Source organism: Colossoma macropomum, unplaced genomic scaffold, assembly GCF_904425465.1.
Source record: "Colossoma macropomum unplaced genomic scaffold, Colossoma_macropomum, whole genome shotgun sequence".
In the NCBI taxonomy this organism is placed as follows: domain Eukaryota; kingdom Metazoa; phylum Chordata; class Actinopteri; order Characiformes; family Serrasalmidae; genus Colossoma; species Colossoma macropomum.
Genome location: NW_023494802.1, coordinates 9,109,130 through 9,128,311, shown reverse-complemented (window position 1 = coordinate 9,128,311; position 19,182 = coordinate 9,109,130). Strand labels below are relative to the sequence as shown.

Sequence of the window (19,182 nt, the reverse complement as noted above, 5' to 3'; positions counted from 1 at the left end):
GAGCGGCACGTCAGACATTAGTCACTCAGCCATTAAAAGAAGCTGTCACAAATCTCTGACCGTGTGGAGCTTAAAATAACGCCTGTGCTTAAAATGGTGGTGGGCTGCTGAGGTGAGTATGATGTGCTGATTGGAGAAAGAGCTTTCACTCAGGGCTCTGAGACTACACTGATCTCCATGTCCATACATTTACATGTCCATACATGTCCTCTGAGACTACACTGATCTCTATGTCCATACATTTGGAGTTTATAGGATTTATTGTATAAGAATGTTTACTATTTTTATGCTGCTGCCCAGAACTGACATTCTGTGTTTCATAGTGCTCATGTATCAGGCAGTACTGTTGAGCAGAATCTTAACAGCGGTAGAGAAATTATTAAAGTGCTCTGCGTTGTGTGCTGCTCCTGTGAATCACGAGCATAGTACAAAAACGACTACCGCTGGCTTATTTCAACATTGCAGCCCTCTTTAGACGTATTACAGCTGCAAACACAAAAACGTTACTTCTGTTTAGAAATATTAGTGCCCTACTGTTTTCCTGGGAAAATGAAAGCAGTGTCTCCGTGCTTAATGAGAGCCGGATAAAGACTAGAAGTTCATTTGCGGCAGACACAGTGAGTCGTTTGTATGTGTAGAACAGAATGGGCCAGGGCTCCAGAGACAGGCCGCTGGGGCTGCCTCTTTCAGGCTCTGTTCAGCTATTGTTCTCTCATGTGAACAAACAGTTGTGAAAGAGATTGTGTGTGCGAGAGGGAAATAGGGTTTCAGCATTCCGCAGCTTTGTCATCTTTTGTACTGGTCAAATTTCACTTTCAGACCTTGACAAGTGTGAAATTAGGGAAATGTTTACCAGCTAAGCTGACAAACTACTTCTGAAAACAATTCGTCTGACTGACTTGAAAGAGCATTCCAAAAACTGCCCATTTTGACTGTTTACAAATATATGGGTTAACAAATTTGCATTTGAGCGCATTTAATTGGCTAATTAGCATATATGTGAATTATGTATTTTTTTCCACTGCATTTTTAATTGATTCTGGAGCCTTGAAGTTTTAGGGATTAAACGGGTTAGAGGATTCAGATGGGAGGATGGTGGGTGGAGGAGGTCTTTTGAGCTATGTAAAAATGTATGAAGGTCTGGGCTGGTAGAAAGCTCCATACTGACTCGGGTCTTGTAAAAATGGGGATAAACTGGATGGTCAGCTTTATTCTGTAATTAACATATTCTGTAATTAAGTAAGTATGGGTATTAATTTAAATACACAAATATTTACAAATTCTAAAAGGCCCATATAATGGATTGTTTTTCTTGAAATATGTAAACACTGTTATATGCTTAAAACTCCAGTCCACATATATGAAGACAATGTTGTAAAAAAAAATAGCCCATATTAAATATATTCTTTTTGTGATTGTCATAAAATTGAAGGCAATGGCATACCCACCTCTTGAACCTACAGCAATTTAGCTCCATCCATTCACATTGAAGTTATAAGGAGTGTTTCAGCCTGCACTGCTTTTTGAACAAGGCAGAATACATGACAGCCAATCACAACAGAGATCATTTACATATATCAGGCTTGGATGCCCACTTGGAGGCTTAATTGTAACGGATAAAAAGAAGTTGGAAAACGGTCATGTAAAAATTATGATTGTAAAACCAGACAAATGTTGGGGAAAAAAGAACCACTTTTGGTTTCCTCATAGATCTTTCAGCTCATCGTTCTTTAAAGGACCATTCATTTAAAGTAAATGAGATGTGCAAGTATAAAGAATTGTTTTAAGTTGAGAGAACCACCACATAATGTAAAGGTTCTGTACCAGCCAGAGCCTATGCCAAACCAAAAAACATTAAGGAACCTTTATTTTAAAAAATGTAGGTCATTGTGTTTAATGCAGTAAACAGGAGCTCCCAAATATTCAGTTCCAGGTTTGTCTTATTTAGATGTAAGAACCCATAAGGGGATGCTGGTGGGAGAAGAGGGCTCAGCGCTGCAGTTGAGTGGCCCTGCTGCACTCAGTGAAGAGTACAAAGCCTTTAACCGGAGTGTTAGCGAGCGACAAGGCTGCAAGTGAACCTGCAGGCCCCTCACTGGGCTTTGGGGACAGAACAACAGAGAGTACAGTGGAGGGTTTCCATGGCGACAGGGCTGGTGATGGGAAGGAGGAGAGAGGCGGGGCTCCCGGTGGACGGGACTCCATGGTGTTGTGTGACTGGAGGACAGGAGCAGGCCTCATTAGGGGGCCCAAAGGCAGCTGGAGTGTTAATTATGGGCGGATGGTGTGAGGGCCACGTCATTAGACCTTTAAGCGCTTTCCTCTCTGCCCATAACACTGTATGACCACACATGCATGGCCATTTAAAGGGGGTAACACATATACAGTGCTTTATCCAGTGTAAAATCAATACTGCTGCTCTTTCATTCTCAGCCCTCTGGTGGTCTAATAGGCTGTGGCTGTCAATATATTGCTCCTGCAGCACTGCAGTGTCTGGACAGGTTTCTGAGAAATCAAAGATTCATTGGCTGTTCCCCATATTTGGGAACTCTTCAGCCACTGCGCTAGACGTCTACCACATCAAAGTCAACACTCCTTTGTCAGCTTTGCTTGCCTTTATAATCCTCGCAGACAGGATAATCCTAAATTCCCCTCCTTTCATAACACTGCTGGGACACAAAGGGGGGTCTTAGGACTTTCCACAGCTAAGGACTTTTTAAGCTTAGTGATGTTTTCTAAAAACCAGCCTGATTTAAAAAAAAAAAATAAAGAAATAAGATGAAAGAGGTTATAGCAAATCATACTAATGTTGATAGTAGTAATTAAGATCACATTGGCTATGCAGCCACAGTGATACACAGTGATAGTTAACTTTATTAGTTTATTGATATTCTTACATGCAATTTACAATTAATAAATATATCTACATGCAGATAAAATGGTCAACATACAGTTTCATTGTATTATCTACTTTACATGTAATTCAATATAAACAGAAAAACAGTTCTTTTTGACCCACTTTATTCATATTTCAGACCACCACTGTCACAAAATGTAAAACTGAACATTGAAAAATAAGTTCAACCCAGCCTCCTTGGTGTCTGCTAAGTTAGCCAGTTCACTACCTATGGCTTACTAAAATGAATAGTCTGCTTCACTGACCACCGTTTCATTTGGCACTTCAGTTTAACTCTGCTCTGACTGTTCGTGCAATGTTCATCCTATCACACTTTCTCTTTAGTTTGGTCCATTTTGACCATTTGTGTGAACACCCATGCTCAGGTTCTCACCAAACAATTGAACTGTTCTCCAGTGAAAAATGCTGGTCTTGGTCTCGGTCCGTGCTAACACGATTCGCTTCAGGTTCTAAAGCAGACAGTTGTTTCCATAACATTACAGTCCAAAAAGGCCCTGAAAGCTGGCTATTCTATAGCCAAACATGTTTTTTAATATTTTTTCATTTCAAGGCTTCTGTGATTGAAATGGACAGTTTAATCCTTTTCAGCCCTTAATTCTTGGGTTTTCAATATCAGCACAAAAAAATAACATTTTATTTAAAAAAAACTAAGTTTCAATTTGCTATGCTTTTAAGTTATAAACAGGTGGACCTTGAGGTGGAAAAGGTTTAGAACCCCTGTTTTTGACCACGGCAGGGAGCGTGTTAAATTGACACGATTTTCATATTGTGATCATTGATCAGGACCAAACATAAAGCAAATAAACAATCAAAAAATAAAGTGCTTATTTAATGTTTTCAGTGCCCCCAAAACAAAGTCTCAGAGCTGTTATAATAAAACAAAGAATTACATTGGAAAAGAGCATTACAGTGAGTCAAAACAAGTATTGAGACACTTTTGTTTGTTATTCAGTGCACATCCAGTGCATGTATTCACTTCATATTTACACACAAAATCTTGTTTGGCTTTGTATTCATAAATACGACTATAGAAGGATGTCAAAAAAAGTAAAATTGGTAGGGATAAAAGTGTGGATATATGCACTGTGTGTAAAGGTGGGCAATATGATAGTATTTTATCATTATTGTGATCGATTTTGTTATTGTGATTAAACAGTGTGACTTTCTGGGTATTGTAGATATAAGTAGTACTTAAAGAACACTGAACAACTGCATACAAAGCGAGCATAATTAGCCCTGTTTAACTGGATTTAGTGCAGTAAGTATGTGAAACATTAAATAAAAAATCTTCAGGTTCATAGTTTTTCCTGGCTGTTTTTTTTTAATGTGCCATTACTAATGCATTGTCTGCGTATCAAAATATCATGATACATATCGTGCATCATGAAAACATCTTAAGCTATCAAATTGTATTTTAGCCATATTGTCCACCCCAACTGCAATTATATTAAAAAAACAAAAGTGTCTCAAAACTTATTTCCCCTGACTATTTTGTTAGACAAAATAAGACAATTGTGAATTAAAGTCTATGGTGAAACATGCCTTTATTTATACAATTTGGCCACTAGGGTTGGTGACACATTCAGTGTTGTTGTGCTGGGATGACGTATTATGCTATTAAGTGATTATGGGTATGGTGGCTAATCAACTCAGCCCTAGTCTCTCTAGAGAACATACTTTTGTGCTTTTTAACAGGGGGGCTATTGCTGCACTTTGCACATTTTAGCACCCACATCCATTGATAAGAATGTAAATAGAAGCAAAGAATTATTGCTATCTATGAGGATTGTTAGCCTTTTTTTTCATTTTTTTTTTTCAGTGGATGGAGAAATTTGTTCTTCTAAGTTCTTTAGAAACACTGCCGTCTGTATAGATGGATAGATCTTGCTGGAGCGTTCTGATTCCTAAGAGAGGAAGCCCATGGTCATGTGTCATTTTGGCAGCTTTAACCCTGTTTAAATGTTAGTGTGTGTGTGTCTGTGTGTGTGTGTGTATGAGACTGTGTGTCAGCTCAGCATACTCTCTGACCATGATTTATCTCTCCTCTCCCTTCTGGAAATGGCCATCTAATTCTGGCTCTGCTACGTTTACTCAGCCCTACAGCCTTTTTCCATCCCACCTCTATCTGCTACCCTAACGATCCACTCTGCCTGCTATTTCTGTCAAGTCATGATCACTGTGCTGTACCTTTAACACTATAATGTGCGCTGTCTAGGAAATATGACTTTAGGTTTGTAGGTTGAAGAGAATACTAATGTATAAAAACTAAAGGAAACTGATGTTTATACTTTCATGGCAAAACAGTACAGCAATGTTTCTTCTTAAAAATTGAATTGAGACAAAGTCAATAATTATCAGTCTGTATGGATTTAACGTCTAGTAAAAATGTCTAGTAGTATTATTATCTTGGGTAATTTGTCATTTGAAAATGCACATTATAAGCATATTCTCAATGCAACACAAGAGTAAAATCTAATTTTTACGATTTTTTGAAGCAACAGCACAAAAAAGCAGCAAACATTTTTTAAATGAAAGGCCTACAGAAGTCAGATTTTTTTCAGTACTTAGGATGTCCACCCTTTGCCTTTATTATATCTATATTTTTTGGGAAGCTTGCTAGTTTTTCCAAAAAAAAAAGAAAAAAATTTGGAAGGATATTTTTCCATAACTCGCAAGTACATTCTTAGAAGTTGCATTCTCTTGTTTTTCTCCCCAGTTTCACCGAATCTTTTGAATTATGAGGTTATTAAAGAGTAAATATTGCTACATGCAATCTAATGCAACTGCTCATCAATGTCATGTCTCTAAGCTACGCAGAATTTAAGCAGGCGGTGTAAATGTTCTACCATAACACATCTTTATATGTAGCTCTGGACGTAAAACCTCAGAGTAGGAAATTTTGATACCCTAAATCTCCTTAACAAGAAATACTACCAGCATTAAAACTATGAGGCTGAATCAGCTTCCTGTTCACCAACTTCTTCCATTTCTTCGTTGTCTTTCCCCCTCCTTCTGCAAGTTATTTTATATCTAATCTTCTCAGACGTATCTCCTGAAAAGTAAATAACCTGTATCTAATAGCCATTTTGACTAGAAAATAAATAAATGAAGGTTGTTCTCAGACTTTTGCCCAGTACCTTATCTGCTATATAAACTACTGTTAAAAATCTATATATTGCCACATATCTAATTTAATGTAATTTGTCAAGGGAAAACATCTTTAACTATAATCAGGAGTTTGTCATTTGTGTTATCATTGTTTTGATAGTGAAGTGCAGTGAAAGGCTGTTCTCTTGTTGTGTGCTGTTGTTGGTGAGGGCAGAGAGGTTAAGCAGGGCAACACTGGAATGAGAGAGAGATACAGAGACAGAACACTGATAGAGTAAAATGGCAGAGAGATGGAGCAGGCGGCAGCTGTTTGTTCACAAGCATTAGCAGCCTGCCGGGTGGTGATGCAATCTGATTCGGAGCTGTTGCTAGGCGACGGCTCAGAAGGGCCCTGACGTCTGTGCAGTGCTGGGTGGTGCGTTGGCTGGTGCCTGTGTGACAGTGCGCGTTGCAGGGAGGGGCGCATCCACGCTGAGCCGAGTCCAAACACACAGCCTGCTTTATCCGCCCCTCACGCCCCTCAGTGGCAGTAGGTGGGTTTGGAGCGCAGCTGGTCAGGGGCAATGTTTGACCTCTCTGTATCATGATCAGACTCTTATGCAAGCATGAGCTCTGTTACACAACAGACATGAGACAGGATCAATGTCAAGTAGCCACAGTAACTGATAGTATGATGTTGATATGATGACATGACTTGTTGATGCTCACAATGCGACATCCTTAGCATATGCGTAATACACCATTATATAAACCCTTATTTATTTATTTATTTATTTATTTTGCAGATAGATACTTTTGAGGTCAGACATGATCTCTTTATAAAAACATCTGAAAACAACCAAGACAAATTTTGGATTAAATGTGAGTGGAAAGCAACTAAGTGTGAAATTTCTACATTAGTGCAACGCCTCATCAAAGCGAGTGCGAGGGCAGTGGTACACTCATCAACATTGTCCAATGAACAACAAGCCCCATGAATGTGATGTAAGTTAACGTGGATAAAAAGCGCCCCCCAAAAAACAACTTTGCTTGCGTGTGTCATCGACTGTATTCCAGATGTTAAAAGGAATTTGAGGATGGGTTTTAGAGTCGAGCACGCTTGTTAGTGGGGGGGTTTCACCGCTGTCCATTTGCCCCAGATGGGTATTCTTGCTACAAGCTCACATCTGGTGCTTCAAACTTTCAGTTTCCATAGTTTGAAATGTCATCATGAAATGGCCGATGAGGGGAAACTGTGAAGGTCAAGGCAAGATAGGGATGACAAATGAGAACTCTCAGATAGAACTGCTTGTATGCTGGCTAGAAAGGCAAAGCAAAATCCCCATATGACAGCAGATGGCCTTCAGGGAGGTTTAGCACAAACATGATCTGCATGTAGGAGTCATCAGAAAGAAACCTCACCTGCAACATCATGAAAGTCAACATCTGATGCAAAACTTCTAGATAAGCCAGAGGTAACAAGTGCTGTGGACTCAATCAGCAAAAGTATATTGGAGAACAAAAGCAGCATTTGGTGAAAGGAACACCTTGCCAACTGTTAAGCATGGGGGTGATCTGTTATGCTTTGGGGTTGTGTAGATGGAAGAGTGGATTCCACTAAATATCAGCAAATTCTGAAAGTATGTGACACAGTCACTCAAGAAACTAAAGCTTAAAGGAGGCTGGCTTCTGCAACAGCTGCAACAAAACATGTCTCAAAATCCACCATGAACTACTTCAAGAAATGTGTGTTGAAGCTTTACTATAGCCCATGGTCTATATTAAAGCCCATAGATCTTAAACATGCTGAACATGCAAGGTAGCCCGTGAATATAACAGAACTAGAAACATTCTGCAAGGAAGAGTGGGTTTGACTTTTGCACGTCACAATTTCTCTATCTTATCCACTTTTATAGCCACATATTCTGTCCAGAATGCTTGTATGTTTGTAGTTTTTCTGATAGCTGAAGGCTGAACCTCTATTCTGAAACTAATTCTTTACAGTCTCTCTAGACCGCAATTCAGATTTGACTGTTTCACACAGTGTGTTCTTAATGTAGAAGTGTTAGTGAGGTGAATAAGACGTGAAACAGCATTCCTCCTCAGGGCTTTCATTAGATGAAGTGTGCTGCATTGTGTCAAGAAGATACAACACAACAAAACTGTAAACAGTGTATCTTTGTGCAAAATGACTGCGCATCTCCATTCAGCATAGCTTGTAATAAATGCCAGGCGATTTGGGTTGCAGTGACTCAAGCCCAAACCAGTTATAAAATGGATAGACCAGATGTTCATGATTATAATATGCGTGTTTCATCGCATGTTTCTGAATGTCACAACATTTATCCTTGCTGATTTGTGCTTTAGGTGATTTACTGATGAAAGTTGTGTGTATGTTCAGCTCTTTCAGATGATTAAAAAGGGCTGTATTCTTCTGTGCATACAGAGGTCATGTCAGATAGTATTCCATAGACAAGCTGTCTTGAAAGCATTTCTCATATGTCCACCTTTTCCCTCTGCGGTTCTCTTCCCTATAGATGTAGAGGACAAGGTGTCCTTGAAGTTCCTCTTTTCCTGAGCATCTGTCTCTGCTGGATTGCTAGCTTGTGTTCATTTCTCTAGAGCTGTTTACTTTGCAAGTGTATTTCCTCTTAAATGTCATACCGAGGTTTCAGCTTATTCACGCATATGGTGTTTGTATGAGGTAGTCTTTGACACAAAGCATAGAGCTTCTTGAAGTGCTTCAGTATCCATTTAGCATTGATTTATTTTAACCACAGCTGTTACTATCAATTATATTAGAAATTGAATCTACTGATTATTTTAGTGAATATTTGGGTAATGTTATATTTTTTAAAAAAGGCCAAACTATCAAAATAGGTTTAACCAAATAATGGCATTCAAAGATTTCAGAGTACTTTATTAAAAAAAGATAATCTAGAAAGTCTTTAAAATGTAATATAAAATCCATTTCATATCCATTTCTGTCATTACATGACATCATTTGAAAATAACAGCTGTCCATTATGTTGTGAGTAAAATTTCATGTTGAATGGACAAATAGAAATGATCCAAAATACCTTGAAATTAAATCTTTTTTACCTTAACTTTACATTTTCCTTCTTCTGTAAAGTTATCATTTTGGAGATACTATATAGTAAGTGGCAAAAAATTGCATAAAAATCTGTCAGGCTTTTACTGTTTCCTGTTTCTTACTGTACAAGAGCACAGTAGCTCAATTTAAAATTTGTATTATCATGTAAGTTGGCAACTGATCCAGCTGTGTTCACTGCTAATGAATTTTGGCTGAAATGGCTGATTGGCTGATTCCCATTCTGAGCTAGTTGAACACAATGAACACACTACACATTTTTAGTGTGTTCTATTAGTCAGAGTTATCTAGATGTTATATAAAAGTGTTGCCAATGTTGTATAAATAACCTTATTTGCTCTTGAATGTAGTTTGTAAACAAGAAATCAGCTGCCTATTTAAATGATGATTTAAATAAAATGCTACATTGAAAGTAGAAAACGGGCTATTTTGCAAAAGCATTTGAATACAGTGCGAGCGCATTTACTGGCTCAAATTATTTACTAGTGTTGTAACTATTTACAAAATTTCTAATTCAGTTCGATATTATACAGCAAAGTCTTGATTCAGTGCATTTCTCAGTACAGCAAACATTGAGTGCTGGAAAAATTGCCTCAGGTTAATATGTTATCGTTTCCATTTTTTGCTTTATCAAATTAAAGTTTTAAAATAATGTGCTAGCCATGAATGAGCTAATGTGTTAACCCTAAGCTAGTTTGCGGTTATAAGGAGTGCGTTTTGAACTCCCTGTTTTCGATTTTGAGATAAAGAGGAAGCAGTATTTTAAGAGCAGGGAGGGTCTTCTCTTGTTGTGGGCTTGTTGTTTAATTTTTGTTATATTTTATGAATAAAATAGTACTAAGCTTTGCTTTATTTGCTACATTCTGTTGAGTGCACTGTTTGATAGGTGTGCCTGTTGCATAGTACTGAATGGTATAATATGTTGTATTATACTCATTATTTATAAAATTGCAACGCAGTTCAGCCAAAATAAAAATAATTTCAAAATCCATTTACATTTTTAAGGCAAAAATCTGTCGAATCCGATCTTGGCTAATTCCAGTTGTGCCTGCATAATTGTTTTGATTAATCGAGCGGAATCGCATAATCAACCAAAACACACTGGCCACTGCTGTGCTACAAAAGGCACCTTTTGAAGTTAAATTGGTGCCCTGTTCCACATTGACGGAGAGATGATGAAGGGACTTAAGCGAAGGGTTCCAGGCATTAAACCGAGCCCCCTCTCACCTCACAGGGGAGGTGTGTGTGATGTGGAAGGTCTGCAGGCATGAAAGGCAGAATACATGAAAGGGCCTCTCCTCTCTCTGCCTCGCTGCTTATTAAGCTTAGGTCATGCAGAACCCGGCATAGAAACATCCTACTGGTTGGCTCTGATGTGGCCCACAGTGATGACCAATCCTCACTCGTCGTGCCAAGCACAAACTGTGCTGTTACAGCCTCTGTAGAAAAAGCTCCACCCTCTTTAATATCCACACAAGTATACACACACTCCCACACACACACAGAGTTTTGTGGGTGCTTGTGTGTTTAATACAGTCTTTGGCCTACTTTCATCTTTGCACATAATTAAATCCATCAAACCAGGAGGTGTTATGGGAAGCTGTGAAAGCTTTTTATAGCAAAGGTGCAGAGAAATAAAAACAGGCTTCTTCGTCAGAAGCACCACTTAAAAGGTGTCTGCAAGCAATCTGACTGCAGAACTGGAGAGGCACACTCTGATCAAAGCTTTTATCATCGATTATTTCTGTTTAAAGCCTGTCTAAGTTTACCCAGTCATGACTGATATTAGTGATGCACTGAAATGAAGTCTTGGCCAAAACTGAAACTGAGGACACACTGTGCTGAAAACCAAAGCTACAAACAGAAAAAAGCTGAATCCTAACAGTTTAAATAAAATAAACTTGTTAAAATGATTTCAGTATGTGAGCCAGTCCTTGATAACGGAGAACAGTTGGTCATCTTTGGTTATTATCGTGATAACACGCTTCTCTGAGCACGTTGTGTATATAGTGGGTACTCAAAGGACACTGACCAGCTGCATATGTCGTTACAAAGAGAACATGATTAGTCACATTTAATTGGATTTAGTATGGCACGTTATGTGAAATGTTGAACAGAAATCTTTGTACTCATAGTTTTTGTCTGCAGTTTTTTAAATGTGGGACTCATCGTGATATGATATTTTGGCTATATTACCCACCCCTAATTGTACCACTTCCTGTTACTTGACATGAACAGTGATTCCAAATCACTTGTCTTGTTCCACACAGTCAGCTTTTCCACTGTTGGTCTGCTGCTGCTCAAACTGTTTGAACGCATCTCTGCAAAGCAATGCGGGAGAGTGAAGGAAACATTTTTAATCACTATTTCTAATTTTTATTATTAATAAAATTATTTGTAAAGTCTAAGATTTTGACACTTCATTATAAGCTTGAATATTTTCAGTCATAAATTTAAACCCTTTTTCTATTTTGTTTACTATTTCTTGGCTGTTTTTACACGAATGTTTTCAAGGGTAGAAATTTCAATGCTTCACTATCATGAATATCATCAGTACTTAAAGAACACTGACCAACCGCAATTTTTCATTACGAAGACATGCATAATTAGTCCTGTTTAACAGGATTTAGTGGAATGCAGTATGCAAAACTGTGGAATAAAGATCATTCTATTAATAGTATTTTTTTAAATGTGGCACTCGAGCCAAAATATCATGATATGTATTGTGTATCATAAAAACGTCAAAGCAGCATATCAACACAGTTATGCAACGTTTTTTTAAATATTTACTTTTGTACACCATTTTGAAACCGCTAGCTGTCCTTTACTTTCTGTGAACATTTTCATGATAAAAAAATACCAGAAGACATGGTCTGAAATGACTTCAAATAAAATATTAAATGTTATATTAAAGTATTTTCAACTCATAGTTTCTCCTTCATAAAGTGAAGACAAAAGGTTTGTTTATGACAGTGATGGTATTTAATTTTTGACTTTGATCCTATAGACTATCCTATATATATCCTATATACTGTAAAATTCAGGCTGTATCTCGGTCAACAGCAGCTCTCAAATTACAAGAACGGGCAGAGTTTTGGGTCACAGAATCTGCTGTTTTCGACTTGGCTGAGAGTGCAGCTGCCTTATTGAGCTGCTGACAAGGACAAATCCGCTTCAGCAAGCAGCTTCGATTAGGTCCTGGGAGATTTCCACCAAAACATGAGAGCCCTTCCTCCATAACAAACGCACCCCTCTTAACCTTCAGCCATCCACCTGGCCTGGCATAAAGTGCACGAGCTTGAGTGTTTGTCCTGATTATTTACTGTTTTGATGAAATTGTACGTATTAATCCATATCTATCTTAGAACAACTCGAAATCCTGTTTACCTCCCAAACTGAGTTTGTTTTCCGAGCTGAGACAGAATCCGTAATGTGGGATTTGAATTGATTAGCACTCCCCTCTGCGAGTCTAGCCGGATACCTGACTAAAATCACAAGTGATATCTTTCATCTTTAGCTGTCAGGTTCCCCGTAAAGCAGCCGGAATTGTATTTTCTTACCTTCTTCAGACAGATAAATTTCACAGTGGGTGCTTGTTTTAGCTTTGACCCGTGTGTCCTTACTTCAGAATAATGCTAGATGCCTTATCATTCACTTTAGACACTCTTATCTGGTGCAGCAGAATGACCCATGCAGCTTAGTGCTTCGTGGATGCCTTCTTTATATGAATGGATGGACCCCTCAGTAGAGATATCAGCAGTATGTCTTAGCTAAATGCTATTGCCAGTCCCATATTGTTAGGAGTGAGATTGCTGACTTTTTTTTTTATATATATATCTGTACCAGAACATTTGGCCCTTTTTGGATGGCAAGTAACTTATATAAAGGGCCTTGGGGCATTAAAGAAAGTCTAAAACATGTTTTTAAACTTCATCTCAGTAGGAGTAAAGCAATACTTATATATACAGGTCAAGATTCAATTTATTTTTTTATGTTTAATGTGATCTTGATTCTGTAGAGATCTAATTATTAAGTCGCCAGTAGCGTGTCCTGATGCAAAGTAGTGTCACTGTCTGGACTGCCTCATATAATCCTTATATAGCATGTCTCCATTTGCCTTACACTCAGCATTAACTATACCTAAGTTACTGTTTAAATTAGGTCTGTGCCCAGTATTGTTTAACAGAGTTAAAACTAAAACTCATTTACTGTTGTAAATTGTTTTTTTAAATCATTTTTCATTTGTCAATTTATTTCATGCCAACCATAACACAACACTAGTATTCCCAAATGTTAACTTTTAAGCAAGTGGGGTGAATTTATATCCTGCATCAGTGATCACCAGCTCTCCTTCTGGAGATCTGCTTACTTACAGTTTCAACCTGTTTCTAACATGCTGCCCCCTCCTTACCTAACAACAGTGCATCTGATCTAGCCAATCATGGACTAATGAAGAAGTTAATTAGCTGGAACAGGTTTGGCAGATTGTTCTTGTTACTAGACTCAGGGTTGATGAACACTGTCGTACCTTAATACCACGTGTATTGTGGTATTGTGTTTTAGAAAGCAGCTAAACAGGTATTGTGCATCGTTGCCGCAGGCAGATATGCCTGTACAAACCGTGAGTTATTCCTTTATTTGACAAAGATAAAGCTTCAACTCGCATGCTTTCTCACTGTGTTTGCTTCCGTGACTATTTCAGCCTGTCCTAAAATTACTACGTGGTCCACATGGTTAACTGAATAAGAGGATTCTGTTACTGATCCAGTTAGATTATTTATATTTTTTGATTTCCACGAAAGATGGTAAATGAGAGAACATCGATGAAGTCCAAGGGGCATGTTGGCAGATCAGTTTTAAATTTTGACACTGTTTTGAACGATTTGGGTTTTTTGTTTTGTTTTGTTTTGTTTTTTTTCATTTTCTATACAGTGTCAAAATCATTACACCCTTACCTCTCAGTACACTAAAGGCCTGGCAGCGTGTTTTAGCCAGGAGACATTAAAGAAAGCCTAAAGCATGTTTTAAACGACTTCTCCACATACCTCAAGGCCTTGCGATATGTTTGTTTTGGGCTGTGAGAACACCTGTCCCCCTCCTAATGTGAGGGCAGGGTCCCTGCCGCTGAGAGGGCAGGAATGGACAGAAGCTTTTGATGAGCATACAGAGAAACAGCCTTCAAGGCAACTTTTCTACCATACAAATGTGAAACAAATTGCTGTATTAGACTCCCTATACAGAAAAATGCAGGATAAATTATATTCTTACAGTTATGACAGATTTGATCCAGTCTTAATGACTCCTGTGGCCCTCATTTGCTAGGATTTACTTGGTGTTGCATTCATCTGAGGTATTGTGCTAAAATATGGATATGAGGTTGAATTATAATGTGAGGTGGTTATAATGTGGTTTGCTGTTGTTTGGGAGGCGCATAATCTCTGCAGCCCTGGAGTGTGCTTCCAGTTAATTTAGGCTTTTTCTTCCCAAGTACGTCTTTGTACCCTCATGACGGTAATACCCTTGAAAAGTGTCTAATCATAGCAGGAATGTGATGTTCAGTTTTGTTTTTTCGGCTCCTGTGTTAGAGTCACAGCAGGGGAATTGTAATCCTTTTACAAAACTGTTTTGTGCTTTCAGTCGGGTACAAATGCCCTCTTTATTTCATTTAAAAAACTTTGGAGTGTACCTTGCACCACAGTTATTGCCTTATCCTTGATTATGATCACTTTTTTCGTGTCACAGTAGTGGTGAGCATTTTGACGATATGGTACATGTTAAATTAAAATGAAAAACATTTTTTTTAATATGGCCCTTTTAGTGGTTGAGTTTGACACACCTGCTGTAGAGGATGTGTTAACTAATTTTCACTTAGAAAATCAGCAAAAATTAAACTTTTGCATATGACAGCACATACATTCAGACATGTGCACATGCACCTGATTAAACAGTTAACATATAAAAAGGGGAGGGGAAGGGAGAGCGTGCCTTGTAGTCTGTATAGTAAAATTCAGTTATTTGATCATCTCAGTGCATTATAGCTTTGTGTTGTTTCCTCTATGTTGTACAATTATATATTGTACAGTATTGTACAAAATAAGATTCATAAGTTTGAGCAGTAGAATTTACCTCCTTTATGCTTTAAATATTATTTGTTTTAACCAATTGTTTTATTTTCTCACCTTATTCAGAAATATTTATATTTGTGTTGAATTCATAAAAAAATCTTTGTACTTTTTTCATATCCTTTTAAGAAAGTGGTATTTCTGTCTTACAAGTGGCGCATATTGTGTATAGTAATGTCATGTTTTTGCCGTATCACCCACCTTTACATCACTGTACTAAATTGCCAAACTTTGCTATTCCCCTGTCAGGTGCAGAGGACGTGGTGATGGCCTTCTCCAGATCAGAGACGGAGGACAGGAGGCAGTGACCTCTTGCCCCCCAGCGGCTCCTCACTACATCTGAACCCACCACAACACTGTTGACTGACGGAGAGGGAAGGACTGAGAGTGAGATGGGAGAGGAGCAGGTCTATAAAGCTCACTGCCTGCCCTACTCCCCCCCTCTCTTCCTCACTCCCCTCCTCTTCCTCACACTAACCGTCACACTAGCAGCCGAGCGTGCGCCTTGCTGTCAGACGAGGTCATGAAAAATGAGTCAGTGTGACTTTTCGTTTTTATTTTTAAATTTTTTTTTTCCCCTGTTTTTGGTCAGCATCATGCTTCAGGCAGTTTGTGTGTTGTGTGTCTGTCCTGGTCAGAGACTGAACGGACCAAGAGCTTCATTTGTCTGGTCAAACCAAGAGGAAAAGTGTGTATGAGTTAGGATAAATGGACTTTTGGGTTCCTGTTTTTTGGGATGGTGTTTGTTTTTGTTTTGTTTCTTGTTGCTATCGTGTATGGGCTCCTTCAGGTGGAGATTGTGGAGAGCTGACTGTGTTCATTTTATATATTTTTTTTTAACTTTCAACCGGATTGTAATCCTCACATCATAATCTCATCACATTAAATGTGCAAGATGTTGAGGAAGCCACTGCACTACATCATCATAAAGGACGTGGAGCGAATTACCTGACTCATTCAGTAGTGTTTTTTTTTTTGTTTTCTTTTTGTTTTGTTTTTTTGTTTTTTTTTTTTTGAATGTTTGTATTAATGTGAAATTTCACAACTTTTTTTTTTTTTTTATTGTAAAGACAATACGGAAAAAATACTAGTGAATGAATTGTGCCAACTGTTTCTTTTATTGTAAAATAATTTTTAAAGATATCTAATGAATGTCTTGAGTCCTTATTTATTTTTCCAATTTTAATCTTAAAACTGAAAGGTGAACAACATCCCCTTAGAGACACGTTTTCAGCAAAAGGACGTTTTTACATAAATTGCCATAGATTAGGACTTTACTAAACAGAGTCAGAACGAAACAGTTTCAGCCTTAAGCTTTATAACCAACTAGTCTTCTGAGTATTGGCAGTCAAACTGAAAAGGGAAACTTTCTAACAAAGAACCATTAACTGCCCAGACATACTTTTACTTTTAACTGGAATGTTTAATTATTGGATTTTGAGTATTTTAGTTTTGAACACCTGACATCATGCTGAGTAATTAATGTGCATTCATGTATTTTGTTAACTTAACCGTAACTTAGTGTTTTGAAATGACGCATGCCTGCCTTGTGGTTTTATGGTGTACCATTTAAGTAGATCTCTGAAGGTCTTAAAAACCTTACCACAGTAAACTTTACTGAACATGTTTTAAATCTGTGGAAGCTTCTTTTAAAAATTCTGCATAATGTCCGTTGTCATCTTTTGGTATCCTTTCGGTAGGGATGTAACAGTGCATTCAGCCCACAATTTGATTCGATCCATGATTCTGGGTTCATGACTGTTTTCTCATGATATTTTGGACAAATGAGTGAAGAACAGTGGTAGTCATGTTGTTGCACAACTTACTGACAGCAACAGAGCTGGGAGGCAGGAGGAGTGCTGGAGTGAAGTGTTGATCGGTGCTGCGTTTAAACAATACTATTTAATTCAAACATGGTAAATGAATAAAATGTCCATTTCCCACAGTGCACATTGTCTCAGTTTTGCATTGCGATATCACGATGCATTGTTACACCCCTACCTGGTGGCAATAAGTCTTTAACTGAACTTCCTCAGTGGTCATGGCCCTCTTCTACTTTTATCAACAGCTGTATCTCCACTTCCAAGCACGTCAATACAACTATGTTTACTGTTGTTTTAAAACCATATTAAAAACCTCACTTGTCTATGCATTTTTGTTCTTAAAGGATAAAATGTGTATTTTGGGGGGCAAATCTGCATTACAAATATCTATGTAGACTCATCTTGATGGTTGGATCTGTGATTAAAGCAAAGCAGTGAACCACCGTATGTGAGAGTTGCTAACAAACAAATTTTGGTCAAAAATACTAAACTTTCAGTTGCCTACAATATTGTCTTACTGCAGTCATGCCAGACGAGTTTTGCCTACATCTTTAGTCTGTTTACATTACAAATGTCCATGTGTCTATTAAACTTTGTGATGGTATGTTATATTGATGGCATTTGAGTTTGATTGTTTTTTTGTTTTGTTTTCAATGTAGATGCTTCCATGTTCTTCGACCTAATGCTTCCAAAACCTGAACCATTAAAAGGGGTCTAAGCCTAGCAGTTGCATCCAGTGTTGTTTTGGAAAGAATTTAGCCTGATCACTTATTAACTCCACTATACAGAACATCTTACAGAGTGCAGGACTGCAAGACGTCGGCCTGTTGCACACACAAGGACATGGCCAAAGGTTTAGCACACCATGCTAAATAATAAGAGCATAATAATAGCCTAGTGTATCATTTTCTATGAAAGATTCATCTGCTTTGGCTCCTAATAAGACACTATAATATAAAACTGAAACATGGTGCTACTCAAACCATGTGGAACAGCATTAGAGTTGAGAAGCTGTAGGCACACTTCAAATGTGTGGAGGTGATAAAATTATGAATTATAAATCGGAGGCAGATCATGATGCAATTATGTATTTGTGGAATCAGCTCATAGTTGTACCATGTTCTTAGTTTAGCCACAACAATTTGCATTTCACTTTATCCTAAATGTGTTCAGCTAATATTACTTTGGTGTCTGAAAACGGCATCTTTAGTTTTATACTGGAGCTACGAGGCTAACATAGCTAGCAAGTTATGGAAGCCTATAACCCTCCAATTAGCATTGTGCACGCTGCATGCCTTAATCATCCTCAAAACATATTGAGCTGTTAAGTACTTGTAAACAGACTTCCTTATATGGTTTATGACACTGTACAATGCACTGTTTTCTATAAAAATGGACAAAAGCATGACACGCAGCTGAGAACAGTAGTAGCAGCCATCTTGACAATGCTAATTAGCAGAGTATAAGCTTCCCTTACCTTTTAGCTTCGTTAGCTTTGCAGCACCAGTACAAAACTAAAGAAGCACCAAATATGTCTTGGCTGATCAATTGCATATAAATATAATAAAAATATATAATAGTATATGGAGTCAACTAATAAATTGTACAGGGTGATTCAAAAATATTCATCCATATTTTTGCAACAGTGAGGCACCTAGGAACCAATCACATACCAATTGAAAGAGGGGGTCATAGAGTTTCTGACTGTCAGTATGGCAGTGAACCTCCAACAGAGCATTCATCATTGGTATCAACAGTTCCAAAAAAAAGGTCACCAGCATCACCAGATCTCACACTGGGGGTTTGTTAAGGATTCCGTTTATGTGCCACTCCCAACAACACTGGATGATCTCCGAAATCGCATTGAAAGAGCCGTAAGTACAGTGACACCCGACATGCTCAGTCGAGTATGGGATGAATGGAATGATGGCATTGATGTTGTCCATACAGCTAGAGGAGGTTCATATTGAGCACTTACATAATAAAATTACATAGTAATTTATGCTCACTTAAACCATTAATAATTTACTGCATTGTTCCCTAATGATTTACAAGTGAAATAAATCATTTTGAACTCAGATGAATCTTTTTGAATCACCCTGTATTATAGTAGTAGCTCTC

At 37.9% G+C, this 19,182-nt stretch overlaps 1 protein-coding gene across 3 annotated transcripts in view; it reads left to right on the top strand.

Annotated features, from left to right (window-relative positions):
* The window catches only part of ctnnbip1 (catenin, beta interacting protein 1), a 33,740-nt gene extending 17,102 nt beyond the window's left edge, over positions 1-16,638 (top strand). For all 3 annotated transcript variants that reach the window (XM_036592291.1, XM_036592292.1, XM_036592293.1), the window contains one exon: positions 15,488-16,638. In XM_036592291.1, the coding sequence (XP_036448184.1) occupies positions 15,488-15,546 (59 nt within the window). In that variant the 3' untranslated portion in view covers positions 15,547-16,638. The remainder of the gene's footprint in view (positions 1-15,487) is intronic.
* The last annotated feature ends 2,544 nt before the right edge of the window (positions 16,639-19,182 follow it).